The sequence below is a fragment of the Lolium rigidum genome, chromosome 7 (genome assembly GCF_022539505.1).
Source record: "Lolium rigidum isolate FL_2022 chromosome 7, APGP_CSIRO_Lrig_0.1, whole genome shotgun sequence".
Classification (NCBI taxonomy): domain Eukaryota; kingdom Viridiplantae; phylum Streptophyta; class Magnoliopsida; order Poales; family Poaceae; genus Lolium; species Lolium rigidum.
In genome coordinates this window covers 24,912,302-24,930,747 of record NC_061514.1, presented here as the reverse complement: position 1 = coordinate 24,930,747, position 18,446 = coordinate 24,912,302, and the positions used below count along the sequence as shown (strand labels likewise).

Below are 18,446 nucleotides of genomic sequence, written 5' to 3'. Positions count from 1 at the left end.
ACCCCCAAACCTAAGTTCCATTCCTCGCCTCCGCGCGGCGAGCCACGTCGTCCCCGTCTCCGGCGAGCGAGGTCCAGGCCTCTCCTTGCCGGCGACGCCGCGGCCAGCTGTGTCGTCCCCGTCTTCGGCGAGTATTCCCGGTCGTCGGCGCGGTCGTCTTCAACCTCTCCGGAGAGATCCGCCACCGCCTCCCGACCATCATGGGCCGGCCCGTTGCATCCGAGGGATGCGCGTCGACGCGCTAACGGACGCAACGGGCGTCAAATAGGAATTTCCGTGCTTAAGCGCTACAAAGCCAATCCAGTCCACTCTGGGCTGTGGGATCAGGCCCATGAAGTTGACAAGCCCATATCCATCCAATATCAATACAGCAAACATACAGATTGAGGTCAGTCATCTCTGTAAAAAAAACAGTGGTCAGCAGCGCATGCCCATTCTCAATTCAGAAGCAAGATTTGATGCCCCTGTTCCTCCTCTCCATTTGACATATCCAGAAGCAAGATTTGATTAGCTGCTCCTCATTTGTTTTCTCTCTCCATCTTCTTCTCCCTGGCTGTCTTCATATATCATTGGTGTTTTTGTAGCTGTCCGGAGAGCCGACAAGGAACAGCACCACACTGTGGAGGGAGGAGGGACATGCTATGCATTATTGTGTCTCATCATCAGGCTTGCCTTGCCCCCTTTTCAAAAAGTTGTAATTTATTTGGTTAGCAAACAGGAAAGGTCCCCTGATTTCATTTGATCAACCAGCATAGTGGTGGTGGTACTTACTGGTCCTGTTGCCTCTACAAAGCCTGCAGCCAACCAGGAGATATAAACCGACCGGTGAATACAGTGTGTAGGCCTATTGCTATTCCCACTGATGAGTGATGAGAAGCAGAGGACTGCATTTCTGCATGTTCCACAAGACTCAACAGTGGATCGGTTACCAGAGAGGCCCATCAACCTATCGCCCCTTGCAAAGGCTGCCTTGCCACGAAATTTCTAACGCCAGATTCTGAAGTTTGAAATGCATCACTGTCCTCCCATGCTTTGAATCAAGTGACTTTGAAATTGTACTAGTATTGTATTGTGAATTTGTGATTCCTACGCACCAATCAGTTACTCCAACTTCAGGCCTTCAGCAGATCGACAAACATGCTACTTTGTACAAATTAAAAACCGATGCTCATATACAAGAACGTGAGACATGTGCCTGAGATATGCTGACATATGCTGAGATGGAAAGATGCCCTATCTCACAAGTGTTTTATATTGCAAGATCGGACTGCCAGTAATACTATTTGCAAATAGTTGCATATGTATAGACACAGGCTTTCGGCCACAGTCATCTTCTCTGCAGAATCCAACAGCAGCGTAGTTTGCAACTAGGCGATGGGATCGGCCTCACCACTGCCTACCAAAGCTAGTCCGGCCACACACAGCGCTCAGCAACAACCAGTGCATTCTCGGCACGTCTGAACATGCCAGCTATTGATATCTGAAGATTGCATCAGGCTAACTGAAACTGAAACAAGAGTACATGATCATGCATGCACGGAAGCTCCATCAGCAAGCTAGATCAATCATTTGCAGATCTGTTTTCTTGTTGTGACAAGAAGATCCCGGGGTTGAGATCTTGCTGCTTGTGCACGCTATGAAGCAACGTACATATCTCACTCTCTCTCCCTACAGTCTGAACTCCGAAGAAACGGTGTGTGCTGATATGCATACAGAAAATGAGCGCCCATGCTGAATCCGAATTTCGGGAAACCTCTCATGTGGAATGTGATCCTGGCAGATCCAGTTTCTTCAGGGATACTTCATACCACCAGCGAGCCACCAACTCAGACACGTGTGTAGTGTAGATAGAGTGCCATTAAAAGTGTCACAGGTTTCTCGGTTCAGAGCTGAGCCTTTTGCCTCCTCGCTTGCACCTGCATGCCGTACCTGATATGAACACATGAGTGAGTGATCAATGAGGTAACAATCAATTAGAGAGGTGGGCAGTCCGAAACCATGTGAACAGTGCGCTTTACTTTTTGTCGACTAAAAAGCTGATGCAAAAGGAATTTCGGGGTCGCCACCAAGAGATGCAGAAATAGAAGCGAAAAATCGAGAGCAACATTTATTCGTGATCGCCGTTGCTTTGGCTTTATGTCTGGCCGTTTATATGCGACCGAGACCCTCTCAAAGGATGTACATTTGGAGAGTGCTACTTCCTCAGCTAAGCTAGCTGTCGTCATTTTCAGATATATATCATGATTTTTTTTACATCTAAAGAGACAATACATGCATCCAGGCCCTACCTGATTAGCATAGTTACAGGACACTGGTCCATTGATCATGCTTAAGTCTATAAGTTGAGGTGATCTCTTGGTCAGACGTTGTCTCCAGAAAACAAGTTGCTACGGAGAAGAAAACACCTATAGCTGATTGTCTTGAGACATGGCAGATATATAGAGCATTATTCTTTGCAACCTCATCATATAATTTCTCAAGAGACAAGTGCCGAGGAACAAATAGGAAAGTTCTGAGGAACCTCACATTGTGTGCCATGTCCCCCACCTAGTGCATCATACTTGACAGACGAAACCACCTTGCAGTGCAGAAACAATAATGGAGTTCCGAATCTCTTAAACTACTCACACAATGAGAATTATCAAATCGTGTGTAATCTTCTTCACGAGCGTGTTCTGCAGGATTTGATGGAAACAACGTTGCACATTCTTTGTTATTGCTTTTCTCATTTATTGGTATATTGGTGGCAGATAACAACAGGCTAACATAGGAAGTGAGCCTAGTTGGTTGGGGAAGTTGATGTACAAATCTAGCATCTTAGTTCAAATCCTTATGGGTTCGAATTCAGGTTCCTATTTATATTTGAGGCCCAGGCTAGTCCTGATACTTATGCAATCTTGAGGACTAGACTAAAATTCTAGTACAAGTGAAATTCTCCACATTTTCCAAGTGGTTGTTCAAATTGCTCAGCGAAGAAAGAGTACTTAATAACGAAATTTCTTTTTTCATGTTGAGACAAAACCAACGGATTCTCCTCTTTGCAAGAGTCTTATGCGGGTTGAGGATGATTTTCTTTAGTAGAGGTCGCTTTATTGTGGGATATTGATCAACTATTCGATTTTGAGAGGAAATTTGGTTAGGAGCTACACCTCTATCGCAACAATATTCATCTTATATTTCATTGTTCATATGAAAATTGTATTGGTAACAAATATGTCGGCCCATTATTGTTGACCAACCTCTCACATAGTAATTCAAAATAAAATTGAAAACAGGAGATGTAGTCATAATACTTTTTATGTGTGAGAACTGAGAAACAAGTATATATCATCGCTGTGTTAGAGACTCCTCGAGTCATACAGATAGTGATATTATTTTTCTAAAATAATTCTTTTTGGAGACCGGAGATATTTATACCAAACATTTTTATTTTGCTCTCTTTTTAATCAATGTTTGTTGTCTAGGATTGACATGGAATTTGGTAAGTACTAAATTTTATGATTTATATTATACTTTAAAAAATAATTATCTATTGAGAAACTAAATATTAATTAGCAATGCTCGGTTACAACACTACAAATATACATCTGAGCAAAACTAGAAATATTTATAGATTCTTTGATTTAGTTTATCTTAAAATTTAATTTAGAGGCAACACAACGTTTGTTAAATTATGTATCTTACTAAGTTAAATAAAATTTTAAAAAAGATATTCTAAGGAATAAACTAAATCCTTAAATATCTTATTAGGGGAATGCACTGTAGCATATTTACATATGTGACCAACATCCTTAAATATCTTATCAGGGGATTCTAGGATTCTACGACATATGAGTTTAATTCATAAAATTTCTGAACTGTATTTCAAACACATGCATACCATCTAATCAGCGGTGTAGCGTGGAACACAATGTCGACGTAGTGAGTTTTTCATCATATTGCTAAAAGATAACAGAGTGAAGAATCAGAAACATATCGATAAATCATAGTCACACGATGCTTGCATTTAGTCGTTCCACTGATGACCCACACTTTTAATTTTTGATTGTTTCTTAAAAACGACGAGTTTGTAATGGGTCATATTGTTTTTCATGAGTCCCTCGGTCCTATTTCAGGGTTTAAGTTGAACCTTTAGTTTTGGCACCCTCGTCCCAGTTTATGAATTTGACTAATGGATGTTTCCCCTGTTCATCTAATTAGAATGGTAGAACTAGTTTTATTTTATTTTTTGTGAATGGAGCCTCTTGTATTTTGGGGATTTTGTTCTTCTGTTTATTCAATTTTAACTAGGTAACAAAACTACTTTAATTGGTAAGATGCTAATAGCATATTCAGATTCTTTCAAGTCTTGCTAAATGCCACCTGTTTACACTTTACAGACAGAGCGAGCACATATATGCTTTCTCAGCAACCATGCAACTGTACTTCAGCCAACCGGTGGATAGGATAGTCGTCCACGTTGCCATCTATATAATGCTCAACATAAGGAGACTCCCAACTCACACAACAACGACAGCCACCGTCACGCCCACACTCACGCCTCTCCTTTTAAAAACGCACCACCCATCCTTCTCTCCCTCCACTTCAATTCGTCATCTTCTTTTACACATCCAAGTCACGTCCCACGATCGATCCGGAAGTGACTAGCAGGTGGCAGCAGCTGCCATGGTGAAGAAGCTTGCCGTCGCCTCCCTCTTCTTCACCGCCAACGTGGACGCCTCCCCAGGCCAGTCGTCACCACCTTCCATGTCCTGCGCGTCCTCCAGCACGGCCACCTCGTGGCAATGGCCTTCCTGCACGCAGGCCAGGACCATGTCGTTCGGCCGGGACGACATGGACAGCCACAGCGCGGAGGTACCATCGACGCGCCAGGACTGCAACACCAGGGTGATAATGAACCCGGCCTACCGCGACGACTCGGCATCGATCGAGCACTCCTTCCTCTCCGCTACCGTCTCTTCTACTTCCACCACGGCGCCGGAGCCGGCAGGCGAGGTGGACGAGGTGATCATCCGAGGAATACGGTCGTGCAGCCGCCTCTTCTTCGAGCCCGAGGCGACGAGCTCCATCCTTACAAAGCCGAGAGCTGAGCAGTGCGGAGAGGTGGAGTTCGGCGGGGCGAGGGCGGTGGCCATCGACTCGGCTGACCCGTACGGCGACTTCCGGCGGTCAATGGAGGAGATGGTGCTGAGCCACGGCGGCGGAGGCGAGGACGACTGGGCGTGGCTGGAGGAGATGCTGGGGTGGTACCTCCGCGCCAACGGCAAGAAGACCCACGGATTCATCGTGGGCGCCTTCGTTGACCTGCTCGTCGCGCTCACCTCCGGCAAGCAGAATGACAAGTGCTAGCACCCATCGTCAATTCGTCATCACCTACATCCTACCGTGCGTGCGTGCATGCCATTCTTATGAAAACTTTGTGCCAAGGCATTTTTATTTTTAACGAGTGTGCCAAGGCATTCATTCGCAGCATCAGGAATTCAAGTCTGAATGATCGACAGCTGGTGTGATGTGTTTGCTGAGGACTTGTGAGAGAAAGTTGGTGACTGAGCCATATGTAGATACAGCATGATCTAGCGTAATTGATCGATTAAGTTATGTAGAAGTTGTACTGTTAAATCAATCAATGATTGTAGTACATTTCTAGGTAGCTAGTGCTACTGCTACCATGTACTATACTGAACATGTGGCTACTAGTTGGCCATTGTTTTTCCACCGTTAGGCAGTGATCCAAATATGTCAATTACATTGCATTTTGATTACTTTGTGATAATCCAGCGAGAAGACAGGGTTTTCTAAGTTCGAGACAGGAAATTGCAATCACTCAGTTTCCTGAAGATGGCAGATAGAAAAGGCACTGGTAATATACGTGACCAAGTGAGCATAGTCATTTCCTGACAGGGTGATGAAGCTGTTCGTGAACATGGAGATCGCCTGGACGTGCAGGCAGGCTTCGAGTCCTCTGGAATATGTAGTCGGCTAGGCAACATTATCTCTGCAAGTGTGAACCATATTAGTACTATACCTGACCAAGTGACAGTACCAGCTGAAAGCCTGAACGGTCGTCACTAGTTGTATCAATTTCTTCTTTCAGACGAGATATATCAGCAATGTTTCATTTACCTTAGATGGGCATGAACCGCAGGGACGGTGGAGCATTTGAGAAATCTTCGAGTGAAACAATTGATAAACTTCTGGCAAATATCTGCACATAATTCTGAAGAAACTGAACACGAAGGGACGTAGCTGTGTATCAACGACACGAAGTTGGCGCTGAAGAAGGAGGAGGCGATGGCGATGCCAGCAGACTCGAGTTGTGTAACAGCAGCACATGAAAATTAGGGTAGGCACCAAGCGACCAAATAAAATCTGGAGAAACAGAGTGGCACATTTGATTTGTGCAAGATCTGTGACCCATCACCCCGTGACTTGTCGACCATACAAAAGATAATGTGGCCGGCCTCTGTGCATGACAAGAGGCTATCGTCCGTCAAAATTAGGCACCGCGAGTTTGTCTGTGTCAGCACTGTTTGGGTGGCGGTGGTGGCCTGAACCTGAATCCATAGACCACAGCCTAGCCCAACAACGGCAGGGAGATATCGATCGATTAACCAACCGAGTGAGCGAGACCTTTCACTTCCATCACTAGTGTATTAGTTGAGGTGCTTCCTTGGCTTCATGGAGCAGCCATACAATGACTTCAAAACTAGTGATGCTTGCCAACTCTAAACTGGTGGGATGTCAATCCCCAGGTGAAGTGGCATGAAGATCTCGATCGAATAGCGCGAGACCTTTCTTTTCAGCACTAGTGTAGCTGTGTAGGGTGTGTCGTGGTGTGCCTCTCCTTCATGGAGCAGCGATGGCGATGGCGGCTAAGCAACATTATGTCACTTGGACATGCTCGGCTGCTCTTAGAGAGGTGATGAACAGATCTGAGATTTTTACCTGCATGCCGTACCTGATATAAAGACATGAGCGATAGAGGGAGAAACAAATAGAGATGTGGGCAAGATGGCGATGCAAAAGGAATTTTGAGTCGCTCCCAATAGATGTCGAAGTAGAAACTAGGATAGGAGAGCAACATTTACTCGATATCTGCATTGCCTTTGCCTTTTGGTCGTGCCATTTCTCGCAACCTACACCTTCTCAGACCTCCGAGCATGTAACACCTGTGCAGAGTTCTGATTCCCAAAGCTAGGTTGTGGGTGACCACTGGTGCTAAGCGTTTGGATGATATGATGCCGCGAGAGTAATACCTTGTTTATTTATGTAACAGTCTTGTCAAAACACTCATCTTAATCAATAGATCGAGGTAAAGTTTTTGTCTCCGTTCAAAAAACAAAAAAAAAAACTAAGTTGTCACTTTTCACATCGATTCATACACGTGGTAAGCGTCCTTACCTCTGAATTTAGACATACATGTACTGACGCCATATCTGATTAAGATAATTTTGTTGGGCATTAATGAATTAATCAGGCTTAATTGTATCATTTTTTTCCAAAAATAATTCCCCTGGGAGGTAGGGTGAAGAAAGCATCTTGACCAGCTTATCTTGAGACATGGCTGATATATGGTGAATTATGTCCAACAAGCTCCACCATATAATAATTTCTGAATGAGCAAGTACAGAGGTACACACAAAAGAACTGAGCAAGCATTGCAATCGTAGGGTGTCCCCCACCTCGTCCATCATCCTTGACAGCCGAAACTACCGTGCGTTGGGAGTAAATTACAGAAAACTACCACATTTCGGGCTAGGTTAACAGGTCAGTACCAACTTTGGTAATTTTTTCAGAAATATACAACTTCTTGGGCTAGCAGTTACAGATTGCGCAAAACGGCAGCTGATAGCGTTTTAACCTCGTTGGACCCACTGTCAGGTGCCACGTAGGCAGACGGCCGTTCGCTGCGCCGTTGCTGCCTGGAGACCTTAAGCGGTAGCCGGTCGGGTCGAACCGCACCGCACCGCACCGCACCACTCTCTCGTCGCTCGCCGGTCGCCGCACCCTCTCTGGTCGCCGCGCCGCCGCCAAGCCGTGCCGCCCGCGCCGCCCGCGCCGCCATGCCCTCCTGGAATGATGGAGAAAGCAGCAGCGACAGCCTGCTCTCTGGGTTCTCCGAGGGGCACGACTTCAGTCCTCGTCCACCGGTATGTGCGCGTCGGTTAGGGTTAGGGTTTTCGTTGGATTTCTTCATCGGGGCTTCGATTTGTTGATTGATTCTTTCGGTGTGCGTCGATTTGTTGAATGCAGTAGTAACTTTTGCTTCCTCTGCCCTGTATTAGATCCCAGCCAGCATTTTAGACCCAGATTTCACCGGCTATGATGACTGTGACCTGAGGTGCAAGCATGATCTGCCCATGTACAAGTATGTGTGTTTTGAAGGTGCAAACACGGGAAGAAAATTTCTGGCCTGTGGTTGTAAGGTAGGTTAGTTCATTGGATTGTTTTTACTAACTGCAATTTGATTCAATTGTCTGAAGCTATGCCTTGTTGTTGTCAGTACAATATATGTAGTTCCCTGTTGTTGCTTCCTCTGCCCTGTATTAAATCTTGTTGTATAATTTAGGTACTGCTTTGTATAATTTAGTAAGAAATTGTTGTATAATTTAGGTACACTGCATAGTATAATTTAGTTGGTACTAAATATATTTGCTCAATGTATGTAGGATGAAAATATTTGTGACACAGTGCATTGGGTAGATGTGGAGTGGCCATCTACACTGAAACATTCTTTGCTGAAAATTTGGGAAATGTATGAGGAGGAGAGAGACTCAAGGATGCATGGCAATGTTGAGTATGCAACCAAGAACTACCAGCTAGTGCTAGAAAAAAGGGAATTAGAAAAGAAGAACACTGGAACTGCACAAGCAATTGGGCAACACTTTGGAGCATGTTGCAGAGCTGACTAACCATAACCTGGAGCTTGAGAAGGCAAAAAGGGAGAAGGCAGAGCAAGAAGTAGCATGTCTGAAGGAAGAAAAGAAGAAGGTAGAGTTAGTGCTTGTTGCATTGAAGGAAGAAAAGAAGAAGTTAGAGCTAGTAGTTGCCACCTTGAAGGAAGAAAAGGAGAAGGGAGAGCAACAAGTTGCCACTTTGAAGGATGAAAAGAGGAAGGTGGAGTACTATGTTTCAGACCTACTCAATGCTTTACATGTCCAGAAGGATAAGATGAAGAAGATAGCTGCAATGTGTGCTGAATGATAGTTTGCCTTGTAATGAATCACTAGTTGCTAGGATAATCTAGTACCTGGTTAGCTCTTGATGTATTAGAGATATTATGCTATGTGTGTTGTTGACTGCCTCTATGTATGACAATCTATGTTTGTGCTAGATGATTTGAAAACTATGGAGATATTATGCTATGGAGATATTATGCAGCTATCTATGTTGGTCAGAAAACTATGGTTGTGCTAGATGATCTTAAAACTATGGAGATATTATGCTGCTATCTATGTTGGTCTAGATGCCATTCAGCACTTGTCGTCGACTAGTCGTTCTCGACAAATATTTTGGTCTAGATGCCATTCAAGACATGTCGTCGACTAGTCGTTCTCGACAAGTAGTTTGGTCTAGATGTCATTCGACTAGTTGTCGTCGACTAGTCGTTCTCGACTAGTAGTTTGGTCTAGATGTCATTCAACATTTGTCGTCGACTAGTCGTTCTCGACAATATTAACCAAGTCAAATATAGTTTCATCAGTTAACTGAACAATATGAACTCAAATTAACCAAGTCACTGAGACAGTACTTCATATAGTTTCATCACTTAACCAAGTCACATATGGATTACATCATGCAGAGTGCTCATAGCGCGGCAGCATACTCGTATGACAAATATACGAGTGCTCATAAGTTGCAGCACATCTGTATAACCAAAATAACCGAGCAAATTCTGGAATTACATCAGACCACACAACCAAAAGAACCGGCAAGTTCCGGAATTACATCATACTGCAGAAGCAAGTTAAAAAACTAGTCCCCAGTTGCATTGCTGCCTTCTCCTCCTTCTTCAGGCACATACCCACAGTTGAAATAACCCCATGTCCTTGTCCTTTTGTAACCAGCACTCACATCACTTCCTTGTCCTCCTTCTTCCAATGCTGCTGACCTGGGAGCAACAAATGTGCTTCTGGGAACATATGGATACCTTGTTGGACCTTGTGTTGCTGGAGCAGCTTGTCCCTGCCTAGCGGATGGAGCGAGATGGAGCTGGAGGTTGCCTTCTTTGGAGCGAGATGGAGCTGGAGGTTGCCTTGCTGGAGCAGATGGAGCAGATGGAGCTGGAGGTTGCCTTGCTGGAGCAGATGGAGCAGATGGAGCAGATGGAGCATCATATTGCCTTGCTGGAGCATCTCCTGGCACAGATGGAGCATCTCCTGGCACAGATGGCTGCATAAAGTGATGACAATAGCATCAAATTAAGAAGGACAAGCATCAAATAAAGAAATGTAGAACAGATAAATGTGCATCATACCACATGCTTGTTTTTCCTTATAAGCAAATCTGGCCTCAATGGGACTGTGCAGCTTGTGTATCTGTGGCCTTGCAACTTGCAGTTGGAACATGTAATTGTGCCCATTCTAGATGTATCCTTGGGCTTGGGCACCTCAAACTTGCCTTTTCTCCTTTTCTCCTGCTTTCTACCTCTATTAATGGTGAACACGGGTGGTATGATGTACGGTGTATCGGTCTTGGTCCAGTCATGCTGCCCGAGCCTTTGGATAGATGATTGGCTTGAATGCTTCTAGGTACATGGGTTTTTTGAAGAAATGGCTCACATAGTTTTCTGGAGCTTGCTTAGATTTGATGATGGCAGAGCATGCATGGTTGCAAGGCACCCCTGTAACATCCCATCTTCTACATCCACATGTCTTTGCTTCAAGGTTGACAGCATATGTTGCATCTCCTTTTGCATTTGTCACTTGCCACAAGCCAATATCAGCAATCCTGGGTGTGCAGAATCTGGAGTGCTTCTTAGCCATTTCTAGGACCTCAGTGAAGTGAGGAGTAATCTCCCATAGAGCTTTAGCACCACCTTCTCTCTTCTCATGATTCCTAGTCATCATCTTGTTTTTTATCCCTTCAATCATTGTTCTAATGGGTTTCTTCCTCACATCCAATATGTATCTGTTGAAGACTTCACTGAGATTATTTACCACCGAGTCGGTCTTGCAACAGGTGTCAAAAGCATGCCTGGCCCATGTGTGCACGGGGATTGCACTCAACCACTTCCAAGCTTCCTCACTTTCTTCCTTTAGATTATCCATGGCAACATCAAATTGGTTCTTATGGAAAGCATAACTAAGCTGCATCCATACATTTTTTAAGGTCTTCACCTACGAACCACTGCGGCTTGGAAATTTGCATAAATGTGTCGAAGGCGGTATCGGCGAGGACTTGTTGGGAAACACTTGGCTTACTGCTTTGAGGAGCCCCTGGACAATGTATAAAGCAATTAAATATATGTTGGGTTTGGGTTTACTACGAGAAAGCGATGAGGAGAACTAAAGATGGCATGAACTAGTCGACGTCGGCTGTTTGTTCTCGACTAGTTAAAACACAACTAGTCGAGGACAACTAGTCGACGACAACTAGTCGAGGCCAAGTAGTCGAGGACAACTAGTCGACGACAACTAGTCAACTAGAACTAGTCGAGGCCAACTAGTCGACGACTAATAGACAATTTACAACATCTACTACACAATTTACAACATCTACTACACAATTTAAAAGTTCTACTACACAATTTACAACAAGCACTTACTTTACGTACGTCGGACATGATTGTGTATGGGCCAAACTCCCCCACTTCTCCACCTAAAGCATACTTCAGCCGAGTCAAGAACCAACACCGGTTAGTCTGTGTCCTCCTTGGGCACAACAACAAATGCAATTGGGTACATATTGTTATTGCCATCTCTGCCAGTGGCAGCCAATATCTGAGCACCAGTGCAAAGCTTAATGAAGCATCCATCCAAACCTACATATATTGAGGCAGTTAGATGAAGCAAGCAAGCAAACCTACATATAGTGGACAAGGACGAGAAGATAATGAAGCAACAATGCTTACCTATAAATGGCCTACAGCCTTTGAGAAACCCCTCCACGGCTCCATTGATGCGGAAGAAAAGGCCATGGAAAGGCTTGGACCAGGATGAGGATTTTCTTCACATGGTGGTGGAGTGATAGTTGTGACAATGACCCTACTTCCTGGGTTTGTGTCAATCACAGTTTGGGCAAAATCTCTTATCCTAACATACTGTTCTCTGTGATCACCTAAAACAGCATCAAGAGCCATGTTTTTTGCCCTGTAAGCCATCATCTTAGGCACCTCAACACCATGTTGTTGTCTACAACTGTCTATAAGTGTTTGAATGCTTGCATTAGGGTCAGATCTGAATGCATTTTCATAAGTTCTAGCTAACCATCTTGCACTGACCCTTGTACTATCTGTTGTTGTCTCACATGTATGATGAATGTGCATCTTCCTAATAACAAAAGTTTTCTCACCTTTTATCTCAGAAGCAGCACAGTAGAAAGGACATTTCTCTTTTATGCATTCAACAATGACTCTAACATTTGAGTTCCTATGATACCTGAAGTTCCTACTCTGTCCAATGTGCAAATTGATCAGTGCATCTCTGAATTGATGAACACTGGTGAAGCACATCTTCACACACATCTGCTCATGTGCTTTAAGCCTCCTTTCATCATACCACTTCCTAAGTGGCATTTTCTTAGCTCTACTCTTTCTTCCTTTGGGTGGCACCATGCATAGTGGTTCAAACATGTCATCATCACTGTCATCAAGCAATCCTGAGCACATGTCTTCATCTGATGATGGTTTCCGATCAAGTACATCATCAATGTGAACAGCTGAATGAGATCTTAGTGTGGGTCCTTTTCTAATAGGATGCTTCCTTTTCATACTGCTTTGGAGGGCTGATTTCCTTCTGAGCTAGTGCCACTGGTTCAAGCACATCTGCAGTGTCATCTCCTGTCACAAAAATATCTTCAATGTCAGTGTCTCCTTCACAATGCAGCAATGGATCTTCTCTCTTCTTTCTCATCTCCTCAATCCTCCCATTAATTTCTATCTGTTCCCTTCTCCTCATTTCTTGCATCATATCAAAATCCTCCTCTCCCATGTCAAAGTCTTCATATGCTTCATTGTTCATGGCCCTTTCTTCATGATCATCATCAACTGTCGACAAGCTGAATTCCCTTTCCTTTCGATCATTGATGCTCTGTTGAGTGCACACATATGGATTTTGAGACCAACCTTCAGTAGGAAAGATCATTCCTTGATCATCAACGAGAGAACACGGGAGGTGGGTCGAGATCATACACAAATGCGAGGTGTATAATTAATTAAGCATGACGATTCTTTGAGAGGCGGCGGTGCATTCATCTACATTGATAACCTCCTTAGCCACGAGGTTTTTCGCCTGCCCCTCTTTACAATCAAACTCAACACTTGATCTTCACTAAAATGCTCCAACAGTTCATATATCTGTGTGTTGTTCTCAATCAATTGCAAGTCCCCATCCTTTCTACAGTAAATAGAGTCACTGAAACCATAGCCCTTTGTCTCAATCAGCGCAACAAGATTCATCACTGTGATATCGTCACGACCAATCGACCTCTCAATATTGTCCATGTCATCAAAATGAATTCTTATCTCCCAAATCTCAGGATCCAAGCTAGCAAAATGAAAAGGAAAAAATCCCCAACTCGGTAAAACCCCAATTACGCAAACCCTAACCCTAAAATCTAAAATCGCAATACGGGAAACGAAGTAAGACGGATAGATGGGGAGATACGTACTCAACTCCGTCGAGGCCGCTCGTGAATCGTGAACTCGACGCCGGATTGTCCATCCAAACCTGGGCAAGCATGGCCGCCGCCGTCGATGGCCGCGTCGGCCAAAGCTCATCCAGGTCGTCGGCGACGATGCCGGCTTAGTCGCCGCCGCCTCCGGTTGCGTGAATAACTGCTCCGGCCTCCGCCACCTCCGCCTGGATTCGTCGGCTCCTCCATCTCCGGTCGGCGGGCGGGAAATGTGGGGAGAAAGGGGGAAACGAAATCAGGCTGCTCGTCCCCTTCCGACCGACCGCCGCTCCATCTTAACCAGACGATAGTAACGGCGCAGCGAACGGCCGTCTGCCTACGTGGCACCTGACAGTGGGTCCAACGAGGTTAAAACGCTATCAGCTGCCGTTTTGCGCAATCTGTAACTGCTAGCCCAAAAAGTTGTATATTTCTGAAAAAATTACCAAAGTTGGTACTGACCTGTTAACCTAGCCTGAAATGTGGTAGTTTTCTGTAATTTACTCGTGCGTTGGCGCTATTCGATGGGATGCAGGCACAATCATGGACTTCCGAATCTGTGGCACACACAAGGGGATTTTTTAAACGGTGTGTGATCTTCGGCAAGCGTATTCTGTATATTTTATTGGAAACAACGGTCCTCTCTTTCATGGTGTTCTTTCTTCTGTGGTATTTCCTGGTGTAATAATTGGTGGTGGACGACAATTGACTGCCGTGGGGACTAAACAAAAGAGTAGGCGATGATTCGTCGAGTATTACTATTTAGTATGCTCGGGGCAATATTTGATTAGCCTATATAAAGATCCTGGCCTATATATGATTATGACACATATTTTTCCTGGAAAGAAGGTTGAGACCCCTGTCTCTATGTCGACGAGATGCATACAACCTGAGCTTACATCAAAACGATCTGAAGCCACCACACTACCTACAAACTCGATATTAGCCGAAGAAAATGGCATCAAGGCCCTATGCCTTAAAAACATAAAACAACACCCTACCAGGTGGGGGTACTACAGCACAGAGTCACCCTATAAAAAAACAGGAACACTTCTTCAGACAAGCAGGCCCTCACCGAGCACCCGAGCACCTCATTTCCTCCCTTTAGAAGTCATCACCTCCCTCGAACCGCTGAGCCAACTCCGGAACAGAGATCCGCCAAGCTCTTGCTAGGCTGCCATCGACGCCATACGACACCAGACGTCTCCTCTACCCTACGCGAGTCCATCTTGGCACGCTCACCATGCTGCCAGGACTCGTCATCTGCGACGTGATAGATGAAACATCGTTTGATGACTAAACCTTTACATCCAAAACTAGTTCCAAAACGATGCCCTAGTAGGAAAAATGACACTGAAACTGTCGTCGTCGTTTGACCTGGGAGACCTAGATCTACGGTTCTGTTACCCACCAAAACCCACCGACGGGCAATGGCTAAGCAACACGAAGAGCCGAGAGGCTCCCAAGGCCGCTTAGTGGACCCTGGCACCTCGGGTCGTCCCGCAAATCTTCCAGCCACGTCCTGGCGGTCGCTAGGGCGTGCCACCTGACCTAGACCCGATCAGGAAGGTGTTAGAGTGCTTCGATTGTTCCTGCATGGTAGACACGTAAACATTAAATACGATCCCTATCGGCTCTTCAGGTTTCCCTGTGGATCGGCTCAAAGAGCCGATCGCCCCATGGTTCACGTTGGATTTACAATGACATGGGGATCCTGCTTGATCAAAACAAAGCTAAAGCGATCCACGACAGTTTAGGGTTTTCACCGCATAACCGGAACGTCCTACGTGTGATCGGGCCTAGCAGCTACGGAAGATAATGCAAACTACCCCTACGAGAGGCCTAAAAACCAACATAATGTTGATTCCCGGAACATCCCTTGCAGGGACGGTAAACAACATCTAACGCACTACCGGATCGTCCGACCCCAACATAAGGCCTAACTATGCAGATATTAAACTAATCCTTGCAGGGCAAGGAGCAACTACAACGGATCGGATCTACTAAGTAACGAACAAGCAAGATGCTGCCCTTACACCTGGATAGGTGTAAGGGCAGCTAGGTGTCGAGGGACGGCATTGCCACGTAGATATGCACGAGAATGCAAGCCCCTAAACACCTAAGGATAAATAGTACTGCTCTCCATCAACAACGCTTCAGCACGAGCAGTACAAGGTAGACGAATAAACGTATACTGCCTAGATCGCTAGATGCGATCTAGGCAGCATGGTGCTTACCCGGGAGAAACCCTCGAAGAAAGGGGTGGCGATGCGCCTGATTTGTGTTGGTTGAACGATGATTGTCCTCCTTTTCCGATAATCCTAGATACATATTTATAGTCCAAGGGACTTTCTAATTGAGGCGTGCACCTAACCGTGCACGGGCCAGACTCTATCTCTCAATCTAAATTACAATGCGATCTACTATATTACAAATACACGGGCAGCTAAGCCCAAACTCTTAGTGCAAGGCCGCTTCGAAGATACTCCACGTGTACGTCCTTCAAGCCCATCTTCACTTGCGGCCCATCTCCTGATTTGGCCAAAATCGGGTGGTAACACATGCCCCCCTGGTTTTGATAATGATAATTGCAAAACCATCTGTCTCCTTCGAAGGGTCATGTCGTGGCAGAACCGTCGCAGTTTTCTTCACGATGACGTCTTGCCTTCTCAACTCCCCTGCACGATTTGACAGTTTTGGCCCCATGTCCTCGGAAACTGCTTCGACAATTAAATTTCCATCTCCTTTTATTTAACCGCATCGAACAGTTCTCCTCTTCACCCCTCTGCATCAGCACTTCCAAAAACCCTTCTCCGCCGCCATGTCTTCTTCTTCTTCTTCCTCCACTTCGTCGGGTCTCTCCTACGTGTCCTCTCCCATCCGGGAATCAACACCAGAGTGGGGTACGCAGGCGGCGTACGATATCCTCGCCCCAACAGCGTGGGACCAAGAAGACCACGACTTCTCGTACGGTCCGAGGATGACAAGTCCTCAACTGACGGGGAAAGTGACCTCCGCTTCCTCGCCAATGAGGAAGCAGTGGAGGAAAGCGACGACGACCGCCTTTCCTGGGAGGGGGTCACCTCCTCCGAAGAGGTGAAGGAGGAGGAGGACGACGGCTCCTCCGACGAGCCGCTGGCCAAACGCCATTGCCCCTGGCCCGGGAACCTCAGCGACTTCGACAGCGAGGACAACGATGCTGACGAGGAGGATGAGGACAACGAGGGTCCTGCCGGCGGCCGCTACAGCAGCGACGACGAGCCAGTCGGGAGCAGCGCCGATGACGGCGATGGTGACGACGACGATGAGGGCAGCGATGGCCCCTAGATAGGAGCTTATCTTAGGGCCAACAGTAGTAGATAGGGCAATGCACCCCTAACCCTTCCTTTTGAGAGCAATCAGCTCTTTATGTAAGAAATCTTGTTTATCAATGAAGAATTTCCCCAATTTGATTTTGCCGATTCCTTGCCAAGTGATTTAGCCGATTCTCCCTTATATAGATTTTGCCAAGTGATTCCCCAATTTGATGCCTTCAGGAGAACTCTAGGATCATTGCTGCAAATCTCGATCGCCTACAACCTTCGCCGCGATGCTTTGTCTCTTTGTAGCAACAAACTGGCCCAAAGCCTATCAATTATGATGGCTCCCTCCACAAATTTCTCTCACCAGCTCCGACAGTTCCCTTCTGCGATAATTCACCACCTTTCAAACGAGCAGTGATGTAGAGTCAGCGGTGATGCAGAGTCAGCCGATCCCAACGAATCGGCTGCGACGAGCGAGGAAACCTTAAGGGCGAAGCGCCCCCAGAGCTTCAACCCGGGCGAGGATAAAAGTAGACCAGCCAAAGGAGCCATCATCGGCCTACCATTTGTAGTGCAACGTCGGCCCGATTCTAACCAAATCGGCTTTTAAAAGCGAGAGAACCTTCAATGTGAGCTGCCCCCGAGCTTCTTCGGTCCATCGGCGCAATCTGCGGTGAGAACACGGTTTTAGTCCAAGCTGGACGCTCGTCGGCTGTTCTCATGATCCTGGCCTGATCTGCATGTTCATACTGTTCTTCTTTGTTGGCCCGGGCTGCGATCCTCAAACTTGCCGGCAAATACCAACAGCTTAAATGAGAGAGAAGGCCGTCTTGGACGCCCGAACTGATGCTTCTGCTGGTGCTGCCGAGCTTGGAGTCTTGCAGAAGGAGTTGGAAGTCCTTGAAGAGAGGGCCTGAGTCACCAAGCAATCCCAATGAGGGGTTCCTCCCGTAAAGCTTCGCCACGTAACTTGATGACCGCTCCATTAGGCTTCTGCTCCCTTGAGTCGATGGTTGTGCACCGGCTTTGAATTCTTAAGTCGATGTCTATGCATCGGCTGTGCCCAAAAATTTCTGTATTTTCGATTTTTTACGGCCGATTTGTTTACGTATCGGCCCCCATATTTGAGCTGTTCCGCTGGGCATTTGATATCTACTCCGAGCTTCGTATCCTCGTGTCTCATCCATCTATGTGCCCCCCGAGCCGATTCTGTCAAGTAATTGATGGTATCGGCTCTTCGAGCTATCTGTTGGATCAATGCTTGAACACAGACAAAAGTATGTTGAGGATAATTTTGGCTGATTGCGGGAA

General features: G+C 45.9%; 1 protein-coding gene across 1 annotated transcript; it reads left to right on the top strand.

Annotated features, from left to right (window-relative positions):
- Positions 1-4,731: 4,731 nt before the first annotated feature.
- On the top strand, positions 4,732-5,354 carry LOC124670408 (transcription repressor OFP13-like). The gene has a single exon (XM_047206916.1). The coding sequence runs from the start codon at positions 4,747-4,749 to the stop codon at positions 5,347-5,349; it is 603 nt and encodes a 200-aa protein (XP_047062872.1). The 5' UTR covers positions 4,732-4,746; the 3' UTR covers positions 5,350-5,354.
- Positions 5,355-18,446: the final 13,092 nt, after the last annotated feature.

Bases quoted from the DNA above. Each gene is read 5' to 3' on its own strand.
- LOC124670408 (XM_047206916.1), top strand. From the start codon at position 4,747: ATGTCCTGCGCGTCCTCCAGCACGGCCACCTCGTGGCAATGGCCTTCC.